Source organism: Balaenoptera musculus, chromosome 8 (genome assembly GCF_009873245.2).
Source record: "Balaenoptera musculus isolate JJ_BM4_2016_0621 chromosome 8, mBalMus1.pri.v3, whole genome shotgun sequence".
Taxonomy (NCBI): Eukaryota; Metazoa; Chordata; class Mammalia; order Artiodactyla; family Balaenopteridae; genus Balaenoptera; species Balaenoptera musculus.
In genome coordinates this window covers 70,059,425-70,082,694 of record NC_045792.1, presented here as the reverse complement: position 1 = coordinate 70,082,694, position 23,270 = coordinate 70,059,425, and the positions used below count along the sequence as shown (strand labels likewise).

Sequence of the window (23,270 nt, the reverse complement as noted above, 5' to 3'; positions counted from 1 at the left end):
CTGTTTTTGGATGGAATGTCCTATATATATCAATTAAATCTATCTGGTCTATTGTGTCATTTAAAGCTTGTGTTTCCTTATTTATTTTCATTTTGGATGATCTGTCCATTGGTGTAAGTGAGGTGTTAAAGTCCCCCACTATGATTGTGTTACTGTCAATTTCCTCTTTTATAGCTGTTAGCAGTTGCCTTATGTATTGAGGTGCTCCTATGTTGGGTGCATATATATTTATAATTGCTATATCTTCTTCTTGGATTGATCCCTTGATCATTATGTAGTGTCCTTCCTTGTCTCTTGTAACATTCTTTATTTTAAAGTCTATTTTATCTGATATGAGTATAGCTACTCCAGCTTTCTTTTGATTTCCATTTGCATGGAATATCTTTTTCCATCCCCTCACTTTCAGTCTGTATGTGTCCCTAGGTCTAAAGTGGGTCTCTTGTAGACAGCATATATATGAGTCTTGTTTTTGTATCCATTCAGCCAGTCTATGTCTTTTGGTTGGGGCATTTAATCCATTCACGTTTAAGGTAATTATCGATATGTATGTTCCTATGACCATTTTCTTAATTGTTTTGGGTTTCTTTTTGTAGGTCCTTTTCTTCTCTTGTGTTTCCCACTTAGAGAAGTTCCTTTAGCATTTGTTGTAGAGCTGGTTTGGTGGTGCTGAATTCTCTTAGCTTTTGCTTGTCTGTAAAGCTTTTGATTTCTCCATCAAATCTAAATGAGATCCTTGCCGGGTAGAGTAATCTTGGTTATAGGTTCTTCCCTTTCATCACTTTAAGTATATCATGCCACTCCCTTCTGGCTTGCAGAGTTTCTGCTGAGAAATCAGCTGTTAACCTTATGGGAATTCCCTTGTATGTTATTTGTCGTTTTTCCCTTGCTGCTTTCAATAATTTTTCTTTGTCTTTAATTTTTGCCACTTTGATTACTATGTGTCTCGGCGTGTTTCTCCTTGGGTTTATCCTGTATGGGACTCTCTGCGCTTTCTGGACTTGGGTGGCTATTTCCTTTCCCATGTTAGGGAAGTTTTCGACTATAATCTCTTCAAATATTTTCTCTGGTCCTTTCTCTCTCTCTTCACCTTCTGGGACCCCTATAATGCGAATGTTGTTGCGTTTAATGTTGTCCCAGAGGTCTCTTAGGCTGTCTTCATTTCTTTTCATTCTTTTTTCTTTAGTCTGTTCCGCAGCAGTGAATTCCACCATTCTGTCTTCCAGGTCACTTATCCGTTCTTCTGCCTCAGTTATTCTGCTATTGATTCCTTCTAGTGTAGTTTTCATTTCAGTTATTGTATTGGTCATCTCTGTTTGTTTGTTCTTTAATTCTTCTAGGTCTTTGTTAATCATTTCTTGCATCTTCTCAATCTTTGCCTCCATTCTTATTCTGAGGTCCTGGATCATCTTCACTATCATTATTCTGAATTCTTTTTCTGGAAGGTTGCCTATCTCCACTTCATTTAGTTGTTTTTCTGGGGTTTTTTCTTGTTCCTTCATCTGGTACATAGCCCTCTGCCTTTTCATCTTGTCTATCTTTCTGTAACTGTGGTTTTTGGTCCACAGGCTGCAGGATTGTAGTTTTTCTTGCTTCTCTTTTGTTTGTTTTTGAGGTATAATTGACCTACAATGCTACGTTAGTTCCTGTTACACAACATAGTGTTTTTTTCTATACATTTCAAAATGATCAACATGATAAGTGTAATTACGATATGTCACCATATAAAGGAATTACTTATTGACTGTATTCCCCACACTGTGAACATACATCTCATACCCATGACTCACTCATTTTGCAAGTGGAAATTTGTACTTCTTAATCTTCCTCACCTATTTCTTTCCTCCCCCCAACTCAGAAGCAATTAAAAGATGGTGGCAGTGTTTCGAAGTTGCTTTCTGGAGCAGTTTCCTTATCTGTGAAATAGGCGGCTGTGAGGGCTGGACTCCAGTGCCTGTTCTCTAAACACCACAGGAGACTGCATTTTTCAGCTTGGGGTAGGTCTGTGATCTTGCTCCAGACAGCACCTGGTCATATGCTTTTCTGTTACAGGAGCCCCCGCTTGCCTTCAGTGGCCACTGTGGGTGTCTATAAGGAGCTGCAGCCACTGGCACCACTCTTCTTTTGTATTCTTTAGGGTCAGACTGTTGGCAGTGCCTCTCTGGATTTTTCACTCTGTGCAAGAAACAGTCTGCTGGCTGTCATGGGGTTCACCTTTTCAGGAGACCAGTCAGGGAAGGCTAAAGGCGAGTCCACTTGCCGTTATTGTTGGGAAGATTCTTCTAAGTTTTTCTGTGAGAGGGAAATTTTTTGGCCTATTTTTGCTGTCTTCTTTCCATTCTTACTCTTATGTAAGAAATCTTTATTCTTTAAAACAGATCTCCTTCCTAAAAGGAAGAGCTTCTCTAGAATCAATGGTGTTGGTACAAGATAGGTGTTGCAAACTCAAATGTCTGTAGAGGCTTAGCAGATAATAAAAAACCAGACTGTGTGTATGCTCTCCAATTTGTTTTAGGAATACTCTGTCCTCTCTGTTTATCTTTTGTTTCCCTAATTCTGGTTGAGATATGCGTATGAAGAAATTTCTGTCCTGTAGGGAAATTAGAAATAAAGGTGTGATGACAAATAGCACTAGACGTACACCCTCAACATCAGGAAGCAGTAGGGAGTAGTGAGGACTGCAGTGAACTAGAAGGGCCATCCCACCTCTCATGGGGGCCCGCTGTTGCCACAGTGTTTGGTTTTCCAAGATGAGCTGGGTTTTTGTATGAAAATGTCCTGTTGTTAAACTTGGTCTCAATTTAAAAAATCTGTGTGGTTCAAATAAAATGAATTCTGGGGACAAATTGGTTTGCAGGTAATCAATTTGAAACCTCTTAATACATGTTGTGGCAGATTGGCATATGGGGTGGGCTCCTGGATCATCTCTCTGTGGGTTGGTCTGGTTTGGTGGGGTGGTCCTAGAGGAGCTGTGTGTGGAAGGGGCCGCTTATGTTCATCCTTGCATGTGGATATGGAGGAATCGAAGATACGTAGAGTAAAAAGCAAGTTAAAGAATAATATGTACAGTTTTATTCTGTTTATGTAAATTTTTTTCTAAAAAGATGTGTATATAAATTTTAAATGCATAAAAATTTCATAAAGGCAAAGAACAAAAACAAAGAATACACAAGAAACTGGTAAAGGTGTTGCCTCAGATTGACACTGAATTCAAGGCAAGAAAGGGACCTTCTGCTTTTTAGTTTATACCTGTCTGTAACATGGAATACAGCTGACCCTCTGTATCCGCGAATGCAGAACCCACAGATAAGGAGGGCTCACTGTACTATGCCATTTTATATAAGGGACCCGATCATCTGTGGATTTTGGAATTGGGGAGGGTCCTAGAACCAATCCCCCACAGATGCCAAGGGACGACTGTACTTAATTTTTGTAGGGTAAAATGAAAAGAGTTGTTGGAAAGCATAATTGCCGTATAAAGGGTGTAAGCCTTCAGTGCTGAGAGTACAAGGAAGGAAGAAGGCAGAGTGGTCTGGAGTGATCAGGAAGGACTACTGGGAAGAGAAGAGGCCTTGAAGATTGGGTAGAATTCGTTAGGGAAGAAGACTGTAGGAGACAAAGCCCAGGGGTAGGAAAGACGGGGTGATGTGGGGACTGATAAACGCTTAAATTTGGTAGGAGCTGAGGGTCTAGGGAAGTGGTGAGAGAGAAGGAGGCTTTAGCAGTGAGGAGCCAGGGAGGGTGTGTGCCAGGACATAGTGGAACGAGAGCTGTGCTCCAGCATGGTCAATCTGGCAATAAGGACGAGGGAGTTTGGAGGCAGGACTACAGGGTGGGAGCCTCTCATGTGGCCTCTTTGGGCTCCCAGGTAGCTGTCACTGATCCCTGCCAGGGTGTTGCCTGGTGAACGAAGGTTATAGCTATATACCTGGTGCATAAGCTCATGGCACTTCCCGTTTCTCCACTCTCAGGAATGTGGGCTTTGGAAGTTGGCCAGCGTCTGCTGGTGCTCGATGTGGTTCCTGTACCTCTGCTGCCAGCATGTCTCCCCAGACATTTTGGAGGTTCTGTGGAGCAACTGGCCATTGACTGAAGTGTAGCCGCTAAGAACAAGCCCATACTTTGGAGTCAGGCAGATATGGGCTTGAAGTCTGACTTTGTCACCTACTGATTATGTGACCTTGGGGTGGCACTTGACCCCTTTGGGCTTCAATATTCATGTTTGCAAAATGGGGATAAAACGATTTACCTTCTAGGGTTGTTGTACCCAGCAGATTGACACATAGCAAGTTGGTGGGCCTTGCTGTACTTTTACATTGTGGTACTCACTCTGATCTGCAGTTATATATATTTATATTATTTATGTTTAATATTATAAAATACTTACTGTATCTTTTTATGACCATATCAGTCTATTCTTTTGGATTGTAAGCTCCAGTTCAGTGGGAATAATTATGTTCTAATCACTGTTTTAGCCCAAAACACTCAGTGCAGAACACATAGTAGCACTAAATAAATGTTGGATGAATGGAGTTTGTGCTCTTAAACCTACTCCAGCCTTTACAAACAGTTGACTTGTGATCAACTAGGATGTATCTGTAGTTGAGAGCCTAACTTCTCTGTGGTTGAAACAAGTTTTGTCAATTCAAATGCCCTTGTTAGGATGATATGTCAGGATGGCTTGTTGAGTCCTTCATTCTTTCATTTTACGGTGGCAGATCTGTTTTGTGGGGCTTGATGTTTATAAAATTTGGGAGGTCTTCTTTAAAAATATATACAATTGTAGAAAGCATGTACACACGTTGCTAGGCCCCTTTCTAGGGCCTTGGAAGGGGCTTGTGAAAGTGAAGGGCTCTAGTACTTGAAATTCCTTAGTCTCACAATAAATCATCTCTGCATTTAAAGATTTATAGAATACTCCCTACAGGCAGGGGTGGGAGTTGTGAAGGATATGGACATTTCTAAAAGGGAAAAAATGATGTTAATGGATACAGGTTTTAGTAAAGCTGTCATTCCAAGTAGACTCAGAACAAAACCCCGTTGTTTTGTTTTTTGTTTTTTGTTTTTTTGTCATTCAGCAAATATTTATTGAGTACCTACTATGTGCCAGGCACTATGTAGGCATTGGAACATAGCTGTGAAAACAGAAGTCCTTGTCACCTGCATCGTGACTTGTAGACCTACACAGATGCAGTGAAGAGCCACAGTGTTGCTCTGAGGCCGTGGAGATAAAGGCACTTTGATACCTTAGTTTGCCTTTCTAACCCCCTGCCCTTCTTGGTAGCCATCCCAAGCAGTGATGAAAGAATCATAGATTTGGGAGTGAGCGTGATGGCTTGTAACTGCTCAGCCTCTTCCTGGCCATGACCATGAGAGATAGTGATAGAGGAGCCTTCATTTCTCCACCAAAGGCTCTCTGCTTTGGGGCTGATTTCAGCCACAGTGTGGCAGAGCAAAACTGAGTGAGCAATTCATTCTGACTCCGGGGCTCACAAGTGGAGGTGTTTCTCATATTCTGCTACCAGAGGGGCAGCCAACCCTATGGTCTCAAAGAACAGAAGAATTGGGGCCTGGAGACACAAAGTGCCTGCCTCAGTGTTTACCTCCAGCCAGTGCTCCACTTGGCCACAGCGCAGCGGTGACTCACAGCTGGAACTGTGTTCCTGCATAGTTGCCAGGTTTTGCATGGGGGTGGGCGAGGAGAAAGGAGAATGAATGAGTAGGAGCAAGTGGCTGCTGGATTTGTAACACCTTGGGAGGCAGCTGCTCCAGAACCGAAATTGAAAGAGAGTAGGCGGGCTGGGAGCCTCTGCTTCACCTCTGCAGGTGGCCGGGCCCTCCCTCCCAGTCTGACCTGAGCTGGGGTTTTCATAAGGCCCGGGCTGGGAAGACACAGCATGGAGCTCGAGGAGAGAGTGAGTGTGTCTGCCGTCTTTCCCAGCGAGAACAGAGCTGGAGAGCAGGTTAGTCCTATACTGGTTACTATACTGGGATTCAGTTTGCCGTGATGTATTCTGATTTATGAAAGTCAAGTAATGACAAAAGAAAGGGAGTTTTCGATGGGTTGGTTGGGAGCGTCTGCAGTTTAAAAAAAAAAAAGAACCCAATTTAATTGGGAATAAACAGGACAAAAGTATCATTAACTACACCTCCCCGATGTCATTACAAAGGATATTCTGTTGGCAAGTGAGACTGGGGAGGACAGCTGTTCTGCCTCCTTCCTTTGTGTTTTCAATTATGTGCAGTGTTGTTACATTTCAGTCTGTGGCTCCAGCAGTAGTCTGAGATGAACCTCAGTGTCTCAAGATGTTACAGCTGGAAGATCCCTAGAACATCACCTGGTCTAGCCTTCTCATTTCACACTTGAGGAACCTGACTTATTGAAGAGCATTAAGGAGAAGCATAAAACTGGGTGTTCTCTGAGGTCAAAAATGTTTCCATGAAGTTTTAAAACTTCTGTAGAGTGTGTGTCCCTGGCTCAGCACAGCCTGCTGGGAAGGCTGTTTTTTCTTGGGCTGCGCTTTCTGAACCATGGGGCTCGACCCAATGAGGGACAGAAGTGTGGCTGAAGGAAGGTGCTTATTGATCTGAAACTACTTTGCCTGGCAGGCGAGTTCTAAGTTTAAACAAGAGGCTGGTTGTTTTGCCTTAACTCAAAGGGAAGAAAATGTGTTCTTGAGCCAGGCTAATAATACGGGAGTTTGCAACATAGAAAAAGACAAAACAACTCTATTAGAATGGAGTTTTAGAGCTAGCAAAAGAAAAATATAACAGACACTGAAGGCTGAGTGTCTGCCATAGGCCAGGCACATTATCGGTACTCTTTATAACAATCTTGCAGGGTTGGAATTGTCTCCTCTTTTTACAGATAAGGAAACCAACACTCAGAAAGGTCATTAACTCTTTCAAGGTCGGGTACCGCCAGCGTGCAGCAGAGCTGGGGTTTGAACTGCAGCCTGTATGACTGAATAGCCTGGACTTCATGCTTTGAAGCCCGCGTGTGGCCTTGATGGAGAGTCTAACCCCCTCATTGGACAGATGAGGAAACTAAGACCCAGAGAGGTTGTGTATTTGCTCAGGGGCATGAAACTAGTTGGTAGTAACAGAGCTGGTACCTCGGCTCCTATTATATTGCTTCTCTGCCAACTTCCTTTAAAAAAAAGTTAGGGGAGGGGAGGCTATCTGGGTTTGATTTCCTCATTCAGTCAGGAGTTTGGCTTTAGTCTTTTCATGGTTATTGAAGTCCTGTGGAGCCACAATTAAAACTTCCTATTAACCATCAATTCTAAGTATTGGAGCCCCATGTTGGGGCTTGGGGAGAAGAGAGGCTTGCAGTGTGGGTTACTGGGCCAGAAGAGGTAATTTATGAAACGAGTTGGCCACTGAGTGGAGAGCCTAATGAAACATAGATCTTTTCAGATCAAGATGGAAGACTTCAGTCAGTTAAATTCAGTGTTTGGAAAGGAGAGGCCTCCCTCTTGCAGGATGTGAGAGCTTTCAGTTCACTCAATTTTGTGACTCCCTTGAGCCCAGCTCTGTCTGTGCCAGGCTCAGCCCCTTTTGGCACCTTTGGGCAAGGAGAGCAGATACTGACTGCCCCTCCGGGTGATGGGTCTGAGGTTTGGCTGGATTTCAGTGTCTTTGCCTAGTTGGGTGTGTGAGTGAGTCAACTGTGGACAGTGTGGGAGTGGGGAAGGCCCTTCCTTGGTCTACACTGTGCTCCCCAGGGCTGGTGGAGTCTCCTAGCCTGGGTGTAGGATCCTTCATCAGGGCCTGGGGGCCCCTGCCTCCCCAACTCTCTCTGGGGGCATGTGTGATACTTGGGCTGCTGAAATCAGAAAATGAGAGTGGTTCTGCACAGCCTCTCCCTGAAGGTGGCGTGTGTTTGTGCTCAGGCTGTTGAGATAAAGGACTTCAAGTGCCTGCTCCATGGTATTGCTGTTCTGTGCTGCAGGAGATACATGAGAAATCCGTGAATGACTGCCCCCTGCCCTGTGGGAACTTAGGATCTTACTGCAGGTGGGGGGAGAGGGGGAGGAGAGCAAACACACATGAAACAGTAGAGAGCAATGTGAGAGCATATAGTCAGTCACCAAATTCTAGGTTTCACACCGAATACTCTCCAAGTTTACAAAAAGGAGATACAGGTGATGTTTGTATTATCCTCCTGCGTGTTTTTAATCACTCAGCAATTGCCTCTAGGGTGTTTGCATTCCATTCTTTGATTGTCTCTGCTGAGTGTACTACCTCTCCTTTGCAGCAGTGAGGGGGAGGGGAGTTGCAGGGGGGGGGTTAATTTCTCCAAATTATATTGTAACACGGTTGGGAGAGAGCCAAGGATTAAGCATTCTTACCATGTGGTGTCTGAGGCTTCCTTCCTCGGGTAGTAAGAGCAGGAGCCACTGCCTTTTGATGGCTTATGACTCTTGTTTTTGTCTCTTTGTGACCCAAGTCCAGACTTCAGTAGGGTTAGCTAGCCTATTTGGAGGCATGGCCTCGCTTTAAAGTAGGAGTCTCCTTAATCATTATTTCTCATTCATTCACTCAGCACATATCACAGAGCCAGACTCTGTTACAAGCTGATAATAGCAGTAAAAAGACAGGCAAGGTCCTTGCTCTCCTGGAATACACTGTTAGTCCGGGATACTGATGATCATCAAACACAGACATAAGTAAGAAAAATAACAGTAACAATTAAAGTAGGGTGATGTGATATGAAGTGACTGGGAGCCTACTTCAGTGGGTAGTTGGGAAGGGCTCTGAGATGATAGTTCTGCTGAGGTCTGAATGACAAGGAACCAGTTAGAGAGTACGGGGGAAGAGCATCCAGTACAAAGGTTGTTAAGTAAGAGAGAGCTTGGTATTCAGGGAGCAGAAAGGAGACCGATGTGGCCAGAGCAGGATGGGGAAGGAGGATAGTGGTGCAAGAAGAGGATGGAGCTAGGCAGGGGTCAGATCATCTAGGATCTTGTAATCCAAGGTAAGGAGCTTGAATTTTACTCTATGTGTGATGTGGAGCTGTTGTAGGGTTTAAAGGAGGAGGGAGTGTGATCTAACTGACATTTTGAAAGATTCATCATGCTTTTGATGAGGAGGATGGGTACAGAGGCCAGGGTGGAAGCAGGAAGAGCAGTTAGGTGGCTGTTGTGATGACTAGGGTGCTGGCTGTAGACATGAAAAGAAGCGTATGAGTTCAGAGTATGTTTTTTAGATGGAGGCAACAGGACTTGCGAACATATGGTGTGTAGCCGTTAAGGTAAAGAAGTGAAGGATGACTCCTAGGTTGTTGGATAGCGATGCTGATAATGGACATAGGGAAACCTGGAGGAGGAGTATTGGATTTGGTAGGAGTGAGGGGAGGAGATTCATTCTATTTTTGCCCTGTTAAAATTTAGATGCCTGTTAGTCATTGCCATTGTCGAGACACAGCCAGGGGACTTCCCTGGTGGCGCAGTGGTTAAGAATCCGCCTGCAAATGCAGGGGACACGGGTTTGATCCCTGGTCCGGGAAGATCCCACATGCCACGGAGCAACTAAGCCCGTGCGCCACAACTACTGAGCCTGCGCTCTAGAGCCCTCGAGCCACAACTACTGAAGCCTGCGCGCCTAGAGCCCGCGCACCGCAATGAAGAGTAGCCCCCGCTCACTGCGACTAGAGAAAGCCCGTATGCAGCAACGAAGACCAAACACAACCAAAAAACAAATTAAAAAAAAAAAGACAGAGCCAGGTTCAACAAACATGAATTGAGTACCTTCTGTATGCTAGGCGTTGTGTGATGCCCTTTCATATATCCTCACAACAACCTTTTGGAAGGATATTATTATTATTTCCTATTTGCAAATGGAAGAAATGAGGCTCAGAGACCTGAGGTGGCTTGTTCTGGTTTGAACCCAGATCTTCTGACCCCAGGACTCTGGGCTGACTTGTTGCCCAGGGTGGATATTGAAGGAAGCTGGTTAGTACTGTGTTGATGGCACTCACTTGGAGAGAGGATGGGGACCATATGTTGTCTCGTCAAGGCCTGATTCCCATGCTTCTGGAAGAAGGGCCTGTCAGAGTAATGCCAGTGTGCAGCGAGCTGCTTGACATTTTCAAATAGTGCAAGCTCCAAAGACCACTTCAGTAACATCCTCAGCCCCCTTATGAAATGCCACATGAATAGCTGTGACACTTTGTACTAAATGAGCAATCCCGTAAAAATGTTAAGTAAAATAAAACAAAAGTTTCTTAAGAAGTGTTGGGGGAATGTAGAGATGCCATTTCGACTGTTGGCCGCTATCTTTTTACTCTGCAGCCCAAATGGGAGCTGAAGGCGGGGAGGCAATTTCTTGTGTTTTTGGAGTTTTGGTTATTAATTTGGGGACCTAACTAGGAGCATTAGTAGGTTTCCTGGAACCTTGGCTTTCTGGAGACACTGGGATTTAGAACAAAGATAGTAAGTGCCTTAACAAGTCTGGAGGCAATGCTGACTGTGGCTTGAGGTCTGCAGGGTGACTCTTTTATAGCATTCTGAGAGCTGTATTGAGGAGCCAGAAGGTCTAGAGTGGCAGCTGCCACCAAGCATACCAATGAGAAGAGCCTTGATAGAGTCCCTCCGTGGGCTTCAAGACCGGATACTTTCCTTACATTTTAAGTTGTTTCCTCTCCTCTTTATAGCAGGGGCCAGATAAGAGCTAGTGCTGACAGAGCAGATCTGTCACACTCTCAGCATACCAATACCACCACTGTCAGAAAACCAGATTTATCAGGCTGCTCTGACCTCCACTCTTGAGCACCATTCACATAACTCCAGAACTTCTTGCCATGCCAAAAAAAATGGCTGTGCTAAATAAATTGGAACCTTTATGTTTAACCAGCCAGAGTCACTGTTCACATTATAGTCAAAGTCTGTATGAATGGAAGAATTAATCTTGCAAAAATGTTGCAAGAAACTGTAGGACTCATTTACATTTTGACCAGCCCTGTCTGTGGCTGTAGGTGGGCTCTTCCTTCTAGTGAGTTCAAATCAGTCTCCGGTTCTCCCTGGTCCTCACTCTGTTCTCTTACCAAGTCTCCTGTGTTGGCTGTCATACTTCTTTAGGGCCTAACCCAAGTCCTTCCAGCCCAGGGCTTGTGAAGACGTGCTTGTTTACATGGATGGTTACCCATGGCCCGCCTTTATGGGGCTTGTCCTTCCCTGCCATCTTCCACCCGTGCTCCCTGGTCCTCTCACAGGCGAGACTGGCTGCCATTCAACCTGGAGGGCTGCTCCTGGGAGGAAGAGTGGGATCTGAAAATAAAGGCTAGGTTCTGCTCTACCTCATTTGCCGAGTTACTTTCTCAGTAGTCTGAAATGCAACAGAAGCCCTTGTATGGAGGAGAGAGAGTTTCTGTGCTCCATTGAAACCAGCCACCTGGCTCCCGGCCGGGTCACCTTCGTCACTGCCAGGGAGCAAGGTGGCAATTCAGGTTTAAGAACAGGTATTTCAGGGGATTTGTCTGTGCCTGCTAACTTCATCTTAAGATAGGGTGATAGGATATGAGATTCTTCATGGGTTTTAGAAAATCAAAAGTCAGGAAATGGGGCAGGCTGGGGGCTTTTGGGCCAAGGGGTTAAGGACAGCAGGAAAAGTCAGAGGACTTTGCAGTCTCCCAGTGGGTGGGGGAATCTAGTGTTCAATAGGCAACCTGCATTTGGTGAAGGTGAGCCTGTAGTGGTAGAAAGAGATAAGAAAGGTGGTGGGTTCAGGAACACAGGAGTTGACTGTTGTGGGCACGTCATTTCCCCTTTCTGGGCCTTTCCTCACCCGTGGCTTGATGTAACGAAACACAGCCTGCCCTGCTGGGTGTTTAGGCAGACTGAATGAAGTAGTCCAAGGACCTAACTCTTCTTCCTTTGCCAAAAAGTGCTGAACCAGAAGCTCTGCCATTAGCAAGCTGGGCGAGTTTGATCAGAAACCATCGAATTTTAAGACCTCAGTATTCAGGAGGCATTACTACTTTTTAAAAAATTTATTTAATTATTATTTATTCGGTTGCATCGGGTCTTCACTGCTGCACATGGGATCTTCGTTGCGGCACGTGGGATCTTTAGTTGCAGCATGCGAACTCTTAGTTGTGGCATGTGGGATCTAGTTCCCTGACCATAGATTGAACCTGGGCCCCCTGCATTGGGAGCTTGAAGTCTTAGCCACTGGACCACCAGGGAAGTCCCCCAGGAGGCATTGCTTTGATTCATCTCTTTTCTCAATGTATTGAGTCCGAGTCCTTTTTTTTTTTTTTTTTAATTTAGTCTTCCAATAACATCCCATAACCCACATCTTCATTTCCTTTTGCATAATATAGGAATAAAAATATCTGTGCTGCCTACCTCAGTGGGTACTTGGGAGGGTCAAATACAATAATGAATGTGACCACACTTAAAACTTCATGTAAATGCAGGAAATGGTGGTGATGGTGCTGTGGTTGATAACTGTTTTTAGCAAAAAGGGCAGCGTCCATATTAGGGAAGAAAGGTTGAGGAGCTGCCTCTAGGTCTGATCAAATGACAGCTATATTTTTGTCCACTTTAAAAAACTATCTTTCTTCTAATGTTAGAATGTGAAAATCATCACAGTGCCTACACCTTCCAGCTCAGGATTCATTTACCCAAGACCGTGGGCTTATTTAAGCTGGTACAAGTTGGGTGTGGGGAGCCCAGGAGTTGCTATTCAGGTTGTACAGTGTATATGAAGGCATTGCTGGATGCCAGATGCTGCTCCAAGCACATAGAAGATTTGCTCTTTGCTCACATCTACAAGAGATTCACCAGGCTGACCTTGGGATAGGACCAAAGGCTGTTTGGGGGGCTACTGAGTACCACACAGGTGTTATCATTCAGAAATTTGGCCCTGGGCATAAGGGGAAGGAAGGAGGTGGGGAGGGAGAGGGAGTAGCAGTAGATGCTGCTGTTTTTCAGATGCCTTGTCTTTAGGGACTTCTGATCTTGACCAGGAAGCTGCCAGCCCCACAGACTCCTAAGGGAAGGGGACAGCAGGTTATCATGCAAAGAGCATCGAATTTAGAAATTGAAGACCTGGATTCATGTCCCAGTCTTATCACTTATTGACAGAGTTATCTTGAGCAAGTCTCTTAACCTCTCTGAGCCATTTCCTCATTCATAAAACAGGGGTCGATGGTGTTAATAGTTAAGATGTGTAAGAAAGGGCTTTGTAGAGGTAATCGTGGATAGGAATTATTGTTATTCCCATTATGAGCAGAGCATTTTTTTTTTTTTTCCTCTAGGTAGAAATGAGGCAGGCTTAGGTAGAGTGTTTTCAAATTCCCTGGTGAATGGAGATGGCTAAAAGAAACTGGGTGCAAATAAAGCCTAACCCATGAACACAATGCAAGGATTTCTGAAATAGGTGTTATGGGGGCCTGCTTCTCATCCTTATCCAGACGCTCTTTCCTCAACTCTATTTTTTTGGGAAGAACAGTCTGCTGCCTGCCAGATGAGGTCATAGGATTCCAAGGGCTTTGCCTGGAACCAGGAGCTGGGAATTCGGAGGCTGGCAGTGGTTGGGAGGGTTGAGAGGGTGCTAGGGGTGGTGTGCAGTTGCAGGGCCAGGGAGCAGACTGGCCTGATGGCTCTGCCTATTTCAGGTAGGGCTTATTAGGATTCAGGCTGCTCAGACCTCAGTGCCAGCTTTACCCAGACACCAGAACGCAGGACGCTCTGACAGCCCCAGGGCAGAGTAAGGCAAACTTTGTAGGCTTAGAGGTTTGTTTTTTTTTTAACCTTTATGCTATGCTCATTTAAACCTACTAATCTCTGGGGTGAGTCAGGGCCCAGTTTGGGGACGGGACTGATATCTTAACACTATCGAACTGAGGTGATATGTTGACTCTGACAAGAAAAAGCATTTTAACCGTCTGTATAAGGAGCCTTAAAAAATGACCGTGCCCTTTGATTTAGTGATTTTACTTCTGGGACTTTAACCCAAGGAAATAATTTGAATTGTAGAAAAAGCCCATATATGCAAAGATATATTGATTATAATAGTGGGGGTGGGGTAGGGGAAGCACCTAAAATGTCCAGCATTAGAAGAATGTAAATCTTTCTAGAATGTAAGCACTGCGGGGTAAGGACTTTTTTGTTCACTCTGTATCTCTAGCACCTCAGACAGTACCTGGCACACAGATGGCCAGTAAACATTTTTTGAACAGTTATATGAAAAAAATTTTACATCTATATGATAAGACTATTATTCACCTATTTCAAATGAAGACATCTTAATGACATAGGAAATTTTCTATGTTAATTGGATGTGAAAAAAAGCAGGATACAGATTTCTAAATACAGTAAAATCATATTTTTTTAATAAAATGATAAAAAAAAAAAGCTAGGAAGGAGAAGATACCCAGGTATATCTCTAGGTGGTGAGATCATGGGTGACTTTTTTTCTTTCTATATTTTCTAAAATTTCTAAAATAATTATGATTTCGTGATTGAGAAAAACATTTTAACATAAATCATATTCTTTAAAGAATAGAAAAAGGAGGTTAGGTTAGTTTATTCGTGGATCAGAGCAGCAGCCTCTAGAGCCAACTCCTCCTTCCTTTCAAAGAACCAGGCAGCCTTTATGAATACACAAAACACCTACACACTTCGGTTGTGTCTGTCAACTCGGTGTGGAAGCTGATCCCTTCTCACTTCAAAAGGGTGATAGAAACTCCACAGTGTTGAAATTGTACAGGTCATGTTGCAGAGACATGCCCATACATTTATATCCCATCACTGAAGTGAAGACATTTTGTAGTAGGGAGAAGAATTTTAAGAAGATAGATTTTTCTGGGTGGGTGTTAATTCTTAGGATTCTTTCCCTGGTTCATTGGTTTTGGAAGCTGTTGAAAGTGCCATCTGCTTTCCTTCATTCTTGTTTTCAGCTCGTGCCATCTTAAAGTAACTTTTCGCTGAGTGAGTCAGTTTGTTGGAGTTAGCCCTTCATGGACTGTCTCTCTAAGATACAGTGCTGTCTTGGAGGCAAGAGTTGCCTAGAATTGAAATCCCCACGTCTTGGGTGGGCTTTGGCGCCTGAGCTGGAAGGTTTTGGGTTTTCAGTGCATCTGGGTTCTGGAGTGGTCTCATCCTGGGAGGAGTCTGTGTTGTCCGGGGGTCCTCAGACATTAATGACCTGTTGTTGTGTCTGTGAGCCTTTCCATTCACAGGACTTCTCATTCATTATCTCTCTTTCTCTTTAGCCATAACCAGCAGACCACCGCCTTCAGGCATCCTGTGAGTGGGCAGTTTTCTCCAGAAAATAACGAATTTATTCTTCAAGAAGAGTAAGTACATTTGTATATTCTCCTTTTCCAGGCAGAGCTTGGGAGCTTAAAGGCATTTGCTTAAAACAAAGCTTGTGGACTGTTTTCTCTCTCAGACATAGGGGCTTGGCGTGGATTGTTTGATTCAAGGTGAAACTCGAGAATTCTGTTTGTCAATCTCTAGACTTCTCTCAGCGGGTAGATGTGGAAGCGGGGAGGTGATATGGGGATGTGCTGTGATGGTTATTGTCAGAGCCTCTTCAAAGCTCCCTTGCCCCGAATGATCCCTTTCCCCTCGAGCATCACCTAACACACTAGCTGTGCTCTGAGAGGACCCACTCACCTGTTGTGAGAGTACCTTAAATACAGCCTCAGGTCCAGCTGAACCAACCTCCTGAGGAGGCCTCATATAGGAGCCCAAAGCCAGGGCTTAGAAGAGAGGAGGGCTGGTGGCACCCATTGTCCCTGAACATTTTGAGTCCTTTCTGCTTGCTTTCCCTAACATGGGCACCTTCTTGCCCCTCAGTCCCATTTCACCAGGGCCTCTGGGGTGCTCAGAGGTAGGTTGTACCACCCAGGGCTTGTCTGCTTAAAAATGCATGTACAGCCCATGCATACATTTTGGGGAGGTGTTCTCCCAAAAACGAAGGCAGAGAAATGTGTGCAAGTGTCTGTGTTCCCTTCTGATCATTTGAGACAGTTCTGTTTGAAGAAAACAATTCTGTCCGAGAAACTAATAGAGACATTGGCTTTAAGTGTTTCTCTTTTTTTTTCTTTAAAAAAAAAATATACACACACATACATATATATGTATGATGTGTGTGTGTATATATATATGTATATATATATATATATATATATATAGAATTTATTTTTGGCCGCGATACACGGCTTGTGGGATCTTAGTTCCCTGACCAGGGATTGAACCCAATCCCTTGGCAGTGAAAATGCTGAGTCCTAACCACTGGACCGCCAGGGAATTCCCAAGGGTTTTTTTTTTTCCCCCTTCAAATCATTTTTCTTCTGTTCAGTCACCTAGATATGTTCAAGTATAATCTTAAATTATCAGTATTTATATTTTTACAGCATTTCCCTCTCTCAGTACTTAAACTTTTAAACTAATATGGAAAATTTCAAACATATACAAAAGTAGAGAGATACAGTAATAAATCCGATATATTCATTACCCATCTTCAACAGTTTCCAAAACATGGCTGATTTTATTTTATCCATACCCTCCCCCTCACCCCTGGATTATTTTGAAGCAAATTCCGAACATATTATTTCATCTCAATAGTGTTTTCAACTTAGAATCAGAACTTTTAAAACTAAAAATCTGTAATTATGATCATACTGACATTCCTTGCATGTTTACTCTGTGCTGGGGATTTTATATGCATATCTCATTTAATACAATAATCCTGAGAGGTAGACCATCATCACCATCTTAGAGACGAAGATACTAAGACCCAAAGAAGTCACGTCACTTGCCCAAAGTTGCCTGACTAGAAGTAGAAAAGCCAGGATGTCATCCCAGCCTGATCTCTTTTTGGTCAGGTCTAACCCTTGCCCTAGTCAGAAGCTGTTTGCTCAATTATTTTGGTGCTCGTGGCCCACAGGACATGACAGCCAGACTGTGGGGCTTGTTGGGGGTTGGGGGGTGTTTGAAAGCATTAATACTATTAGAGAAAGAGGGGATGCAAGGTAAAGATTGTCTTGTCTCCTACATTGAAAAAGACCTGCTGTGTAAAGACAAAGCCAGAATGTGGATTCTCCGAATTCCAGCTTGGAATGAGTTTGTTTATAGAATCCTGAAGGTTAGAAGCTCTTGGGAGGTCATTGAGTTCAGCCCCCCCCCCCGCCTTAGGCATCCAGGAGACACGGGCGCCTGTCATTATTAAAGGTCTGGATGTAGAATCCATCAGAACATTGAGCTTGAGAAGTTACCAACTTTAATAAGAGCTTCTGGAGAAATGCACACTTTCCATCACTAAACACCTCTGTCACACACATCCTTTTTCTCATTGTTAACAGAAGACTTTATCCCTTGACCACTTCTGAGAAGGTAGCTTCTTTATCCTACCAAAATATCTCTGCAGCTAATCTCAATTCCATCCAGTTTCCAAGGAAAAGATATTCCTTCTTTTCAAGGGTCACTTTTTCCTTCTAGATGCCGTTTCCTGAATGTCATAAGGGGTGCTTGCTCATTTCAGATGATGGGTACAACTATATGGCCAGACATTCCTTGAAGCAGACAGAATGTGCTTTAGGCATTGAGAGGAAGGGATGATTCCTATGAACTGATGTGGTGATTGCTGCACTTATTCATTGAATACTTAGTCAGTGCATACATGTGTCAGGGGCTATGCCAGACTCTGCAGTTATAGCAGCAAACAAGACAAATGTGGTCCTGTCTGTAAAGAGCTTACGGTTGAGTAGGGAAGATAATTAAACAAGAGATGACAAATGTGATAAATGTTCAGGATAGAGGGAACATAGGGTTCAAAGGAAGTTGATAAAAGAGTGTTGTAACATGGCTCCGGGATTGTGGAAGGCCTCTCCATGCTGGGAAAGGATGTTCTTTAAATTGAGACCTGTCCAGTCAAGGTGAACAACTTGTGCAAAGACCGAGAGGGGAGAGCATGGGGGATCTATACTAGTTGAGTTAGAATGAAAAACGAAGAGCACCAAGTGGATTCTGGAGATACTTGGGAGGTAAAATTGACAGGACTTGGTGATTGATTGGCTGTGATGGGGACGAAAGAGAGGGAAGACTTTCTTGAAGTGTCTGGACCTAAACTGGAGGAAGGGGGAGGATGAAGATAAGTGTGCACGAGTGTGAGGGTCATTCACAGCTGAGGGAAGTGTGACCAGCCTTGGCAAGAAGACTGACATGTCACTTCCCAGAACTTCTGCTGCCAGTGTCCTTGTCCCCGCGGTGAGCCACAGCTGCCCCCGCCTCTGCAGGAGACCCTCCAACACTAGCAGAAATAAGGCATTACCCTATATATCCACCAGAGGGCAGACAGTGGAAGCAAGAAGAACTACAGTCCTGCAGCCTGTGGAACGAGAACCACATTCACAGAAAGATAGACAAAATGAAAAGGCAGAGGACTATGTACCAGATGATGGAGCAAGATAAAACCCCAGAAAAACAACTCAATGAAGTGGAGATAGGCAACCTTCCAGAAGAAGACTGACATGTAATGGAGGATTGTGAAGGAGAGATAAGGTTGGAGAGGGAGGATGCAGCCAATTATCCAAATTGCTTCCTCCTGAAATAGACTTGGCTTTTCCTCCAGGTAAATCCTGGGGGAGCTCTGGAGGGTGAGTGAGGCATGATTTGCCTTCCCAGAAACCATTTTTTAAAACTGTGCTAAGGAATATGATTTCCACTTTGTTCCCTTAGAAGAGCTTAATTTTGTTGTGTAGTGTGTTATGTGGTGAGAAAAAAAAAATGGCTGAGATGACCATTTTTGTCTTTATATCAGCTCTCAGATTAATGTGTTGGGTAGAAAAAGGAAAACTGGCTCTTTTCTTTTCCTTCTCCAAAGGTCTGTTAACGGTCACATTGACTCCTCTCGCCAGAGCCTCTGCCTCGGTTTCACCACTTCTAGAGCTGTGGTTCTCAAAAGTGTGGTCTCTGAACCAGCATCCCCTGGGAACTTGTTAGGGATGCAGTTCTCAAGCCCCACCCCAGATCTACTGAATCAGAGATTCTGGAGGTAGGACCCCCATAAACTGTGTTTTAACAAGCCTTCAGGTGATTCTGATTCTGGTAAGAGTTTGGGAACCACTGATTTAAACAACCTGCTGTTCCCATCCCTCCTGAATTACTCCCAGATTCTTCTATTTATCCTTAAGTCTCCTCCAGATAACCCATCATTCTTTGGGCTGCAGTGGCAATCTCAGATGGATTTTAGTCAGATAATCTTGGGATTCTTTATCCTGTGAGAAGAAAAAAAACATTCTCCATGGTGACTTCCTTTAGAGCATTACTGATGTGAACAGATAACCCATGTCCCGCACTGCTGGCTGGTGGGACTCACCTGAGCTGTTTGGTATACCAGGTGCATGCCCACCAAAAGATTGTTTCCCATCTTACTGATTAGAAGCATGGAGAAGAGAAATAATGTGAAAGCTATGATCTGGTGGATCTAGAGGACATAAACTCTGAATGTTCTAGTTTCTGTTTCAGTAATACAGGTTCAGTCAGGATAGTCTAGGGTCTGCTCTGGTAATAATGACAAATAAAATCTCAGTGACTTAGAACAATTAAGGTTCTCACTTTTGCCCCATGTGTCCATCATAGGTCCCCTGAGGGGTTCAGCTCTGTCACCTTTACTGAAGGACCTGCATCTCTGTGCTTCCGTGATTGCCAAAAGCCAGAAAAGGGAAACTTGGTGAATTGTGCACTGGCTCTTTCACTCACATCTCATTGGCTAAAGCGAGTCACATGACCACTCCTAACTCCAAGGAGGCAGGGAAGTGCTTTTCTACCAGGCATCTGGGAAGGGAATCAGAAATATTTGTTGGTCAGCACTAATGACTACACTTAATAACCCACAGTGCAGATTTATTAAGGGAAGCAGGGCCTTTTGAGACTGTCTCTGACGAGCATCTTTTGTTGCATGACTAACGTTTGTTTTTTCATTTCACCTTTTCTGTTATGCTACTGAGTTCTTTGTCAGAACCCCCAAGGCAGGTGGGTATCAGTCAACAGGTCCTGCAGCCTTGACCCCCAGGGGAGACCCCTGCATACCCAAGCCAGCAGGCATGTGGAAATCCCTCTTGGAAGAGCTGATATAAGCCCAGGCTGCATTAATAAAAATATAATGTGTAGAGAAAGGGGGAGAATAGTTCTGGTATACCATGGTGTTTGTGGACTACTTCATTAATTCATTCTGAGTTTATGGAGCCCCAAGGACATGCCAAGCCCCAGACGCTCTGATCTGGGTACTAAATTTCAAGAGGGATGTTGAGCAATTGAGATATCCCTGAGGAGGGGAATCCCCTTATGGAAAGGGGTCTGGAAACCCTGTCCTATGGCCGATCATGTTTAGTCTGTAGGAGAGAAGATGAAGGAGGATGTGATGTAAGTCTTCAAGAAGGGCTGGCAGGTGGAAGTGGGGTATGTTTATCACGTGGCTGCCAAAGGCAGGCATCAGATCAATGAGTAAAAGTAAAAGGCAGGCAAATTTCAGCTCAGTCTCTAATTTTCTAGGAAGGAGATTTTCTATCATCCCTTGTTTCAAGATCTAGAATTTCATCTTTAACATTAAGTGAAGTAATCTACTTCTTAGAATAAGAGTTGGCTTTTTCCATTAATAATAATATTGATATTATTATTATTTGTATAGCTAACACTTAGAGCCCTTATGATTTATTATCAGGTACTTTTTAAAGTGCTTTCCATATATTAATTTCCACAACAGTCCTTTGAGGAAGATAACGTTATTATCATGGCTACTGAGGCACAGAGAGGTTAAGAGTCTTGCCAGAAGTCACACAGCTAATAAGTGGCAGAGTTAGGGTTTGAATCCAGGTAGTCTGGCCGCAGATGCTATGCCTCTAACTACTACACCTACTGCCTCTCATCTCAGTGGTCTTCAGGAGACATTCCCCTTCCTTGGCTGTACTTAGGCGTTAATGTGTTGACTAAGTAGGCTACTGCTACTTAGAAGTTTTAATTGTAATTGTATTTGCAGTAATGAAATTTGATCTAATAACTTCACACTTGCTTGAAAGGCGTCAGCTTCCCCGGTAGTCTCTTCTCCAGAAAACATCCTCAAGCCTTTTTACAGGGCTTCAGTTACAGTGATTGGATCATTTGGTCTCTTTTTCTGAAGGCCTCTTTCCTGATTCTCAGTGATTTTCTTGAATTGGGAGCTTGTGGCTTAAAGGGCCACACCCAGAGGCCCTCATAAAGGCGGAAGCCTTGGCACAGAGAACTCCCTCCCAGGCTGTGGTTTTGTTGGTTGGTGCCGTGCACAGGAGCATTTTCTCCTCAGTGCTGGGATGCCCGGGAAGCCGCTGACAGACGCCTCTGCAGCTCCTGGGGAAGAGGACAGAAGCATTCCGGAGCCGTAAGGCTGGCAGCTGACTGACAGCCGGATCCCCAGGCTCCGTCAAACATTTGCTGATGAGGTGGGGCCTAGTTGAGAGAGTATGCGCTCTGGAAGTTCAGAAGCCTGCTCTGCTCAGAAGCCAGCTGCAAGGCCCCCAAGATCGCCTTGGAGTTTCCTAACTAGGGGAGAGGACCCTTGCCTGGCCTGTCTTTCTGGGTAACGTAGGAAGTTTAGCTTGTTCCCTCCATTGAGGTCTGAGCAGCCCTTCGTTTTCTCGTTGGACTGCTTAGAAAAAAACCACAGTTGGAATTGCCTAGAATTTCATGAGTGGTGTTTGGAGGATAAGACTTTAAAAGATACTATCTTGCTGAAGGTTAGACTTACCGTCCTGACCTTTGACCTCTTTGGGGGTTCACTCTGCAGGCTGCAGGGCAAGACTCTCCAAGGCATATGCTGATTATGCCTGGGGGTGGGGTATCTCCTGCTGCTAGAGATGGCTGTCTCCCGTTCCTCCTGCAGTTTCAAGTTGGTGAAGGCTCGCAGTGAGAGATTAAGAGCCCAGGTTGGCAGAGGGAGTGCGCTACAACTCTGAGCTCGGAGAAGGAGTCCGTCCTGTAGCTCATCTGCTGAGCCCCGGGCTGTGAGGCTGATGTGTTGCTGTCTGCGGCTGATACAGCCAGCACCTTGTCTTTCCAGACTGGCAGTCTTGGGCTAGATTTGCCTGTTGCATTTGGTTGCCATAGCAGCAGAAAAATGAGGAAAAACGGGAACACCTGGCAAGCAGATGCAGAAACTTGACTGTTCAGTTTTCCTTCCTGGTCTAAGAGACGGTGTTGGTGACAATCACAGGTAAGGGAAGAGGTGATGATGGTGTCCTTAGTTCATTCAGACACCTGGGTGTTGGCTTGGCTTTTGATGTTGATGTTTCGAAGGGCATTGGCACTGGGGATGCATTCGTTGCCACACAGCAACCACGTCTCCGGCTGTCTGTGCTGAGGAAGATGCTGCAGTGGTGGCTTTGCTGTGTGTGGAAGGGAAGCTGCTGCTTGCACAGTGATTTTTGTCTTCCTGTGACTTCCCTCCTTGTTCTCTTCTTTTACCTCCTCCTAGTCTTGGAAGTACCCAGATCTCCATTAGAAAAGGCTATTTTCTAATGTGTTAAGTGGCTGCCTGGTAATCCAGGAGGAGCAGATATGTTAGAAAAGGGCTTGCCAAAGGCTGGGGTTAGAATTGTAGCATCTCTGAAACAGCAGAACAGAGGTGAAAAGGACAGTGGAGGTCAAAGTCTGGTTCTCCCTCGGCATAGACAGAGACATGGAGTCTGGACAGCAGAAGAGACTGGACCAGGCTCATACGGCAGAGCGGGACTCAGGCCAAGTTCAGGACAGTGCTTGGGTTTGAAGGTGGGAGAGAGGAGCCCTTGAAGCTCGCTGGCTTGCTTTTGTGCCAGGTGAGGGGTGCCGTTTGGGCTGGTTTCCAGCTCCCGAGGTGGTGTGGAATAGGGGGAGGAACGGGAGCTTGTGTTCAAGAGAGGAGTGGGGGGAGAAGGGGAAGGAATGCAGAAAGCCTTAGCTGAGTAATGAGGCCACAGTTGCTGAATGAAAACCCCTGTCAGACAGCCTCCCCCGGGGTGTTGGGAGTGTGTACAGGGAGCGTTGGTGGTCCGTCTGTGTGTCTCTTTCTCTGGGAAGAGGGGGTGTGGATTTGTCTGCCTGTTTGGGACAAGAACTTTGTTTTATTCCTGCTTTTCACTGTGTACTGCTTTCCCCAAACCCCTTAGGGTAGTGGGTGTGAGCGCCTTAAAAAATGCTGGTTGGGCTGGTTATTTGTGAGTGTGCCTGTTCTCATGCACCCGGTAATCTCAGCTGAGTTCTCCATGTAGAATCCTTGAGGATAGAGCATGAATTGGGGTGCCTGTT

At 44.7% G+C, this 23,270-nt stretch overlaps 1 protein-coding gene across 8 annotated transcripts in view; it reads left to right on the top strand.

Annotated features, from left to right (window-relative positions):
• The window catches only part of PLEKHA7 (pleckstrin homology domain containing A7), a 213,268-nt gene that overhangs the window by 114,610 nt on the left and 75,388 nt on the right, over nucleotides 1-23,270 (top strand). For 5 of the 8 annotated variants that reach the window (XM_036859553.1, XM_036859555.1, XM_036859554.1 and 2 more), the window contains one exon: nucleotides 15,221-15,304. In XM_036859553.1, the coding sequence (XP_036715448.1) occupies nucleotides 15,221-15,304 (84 nt within the window). Of the gene's footprint in view, nucleotides 1-5,780; nucleotides 5,961-7,038; nucleotides 7,060-15,220; nucleotides 15,305-21,336; nucleotides 21,431-21,870; nucleotides 22,201-23,270 lie in introns of those variants that run through there. The other 3 variants (XM_036859558.1, XM_036859559.1, XM_036859557.1) reach the window with 3 other exon arrangements.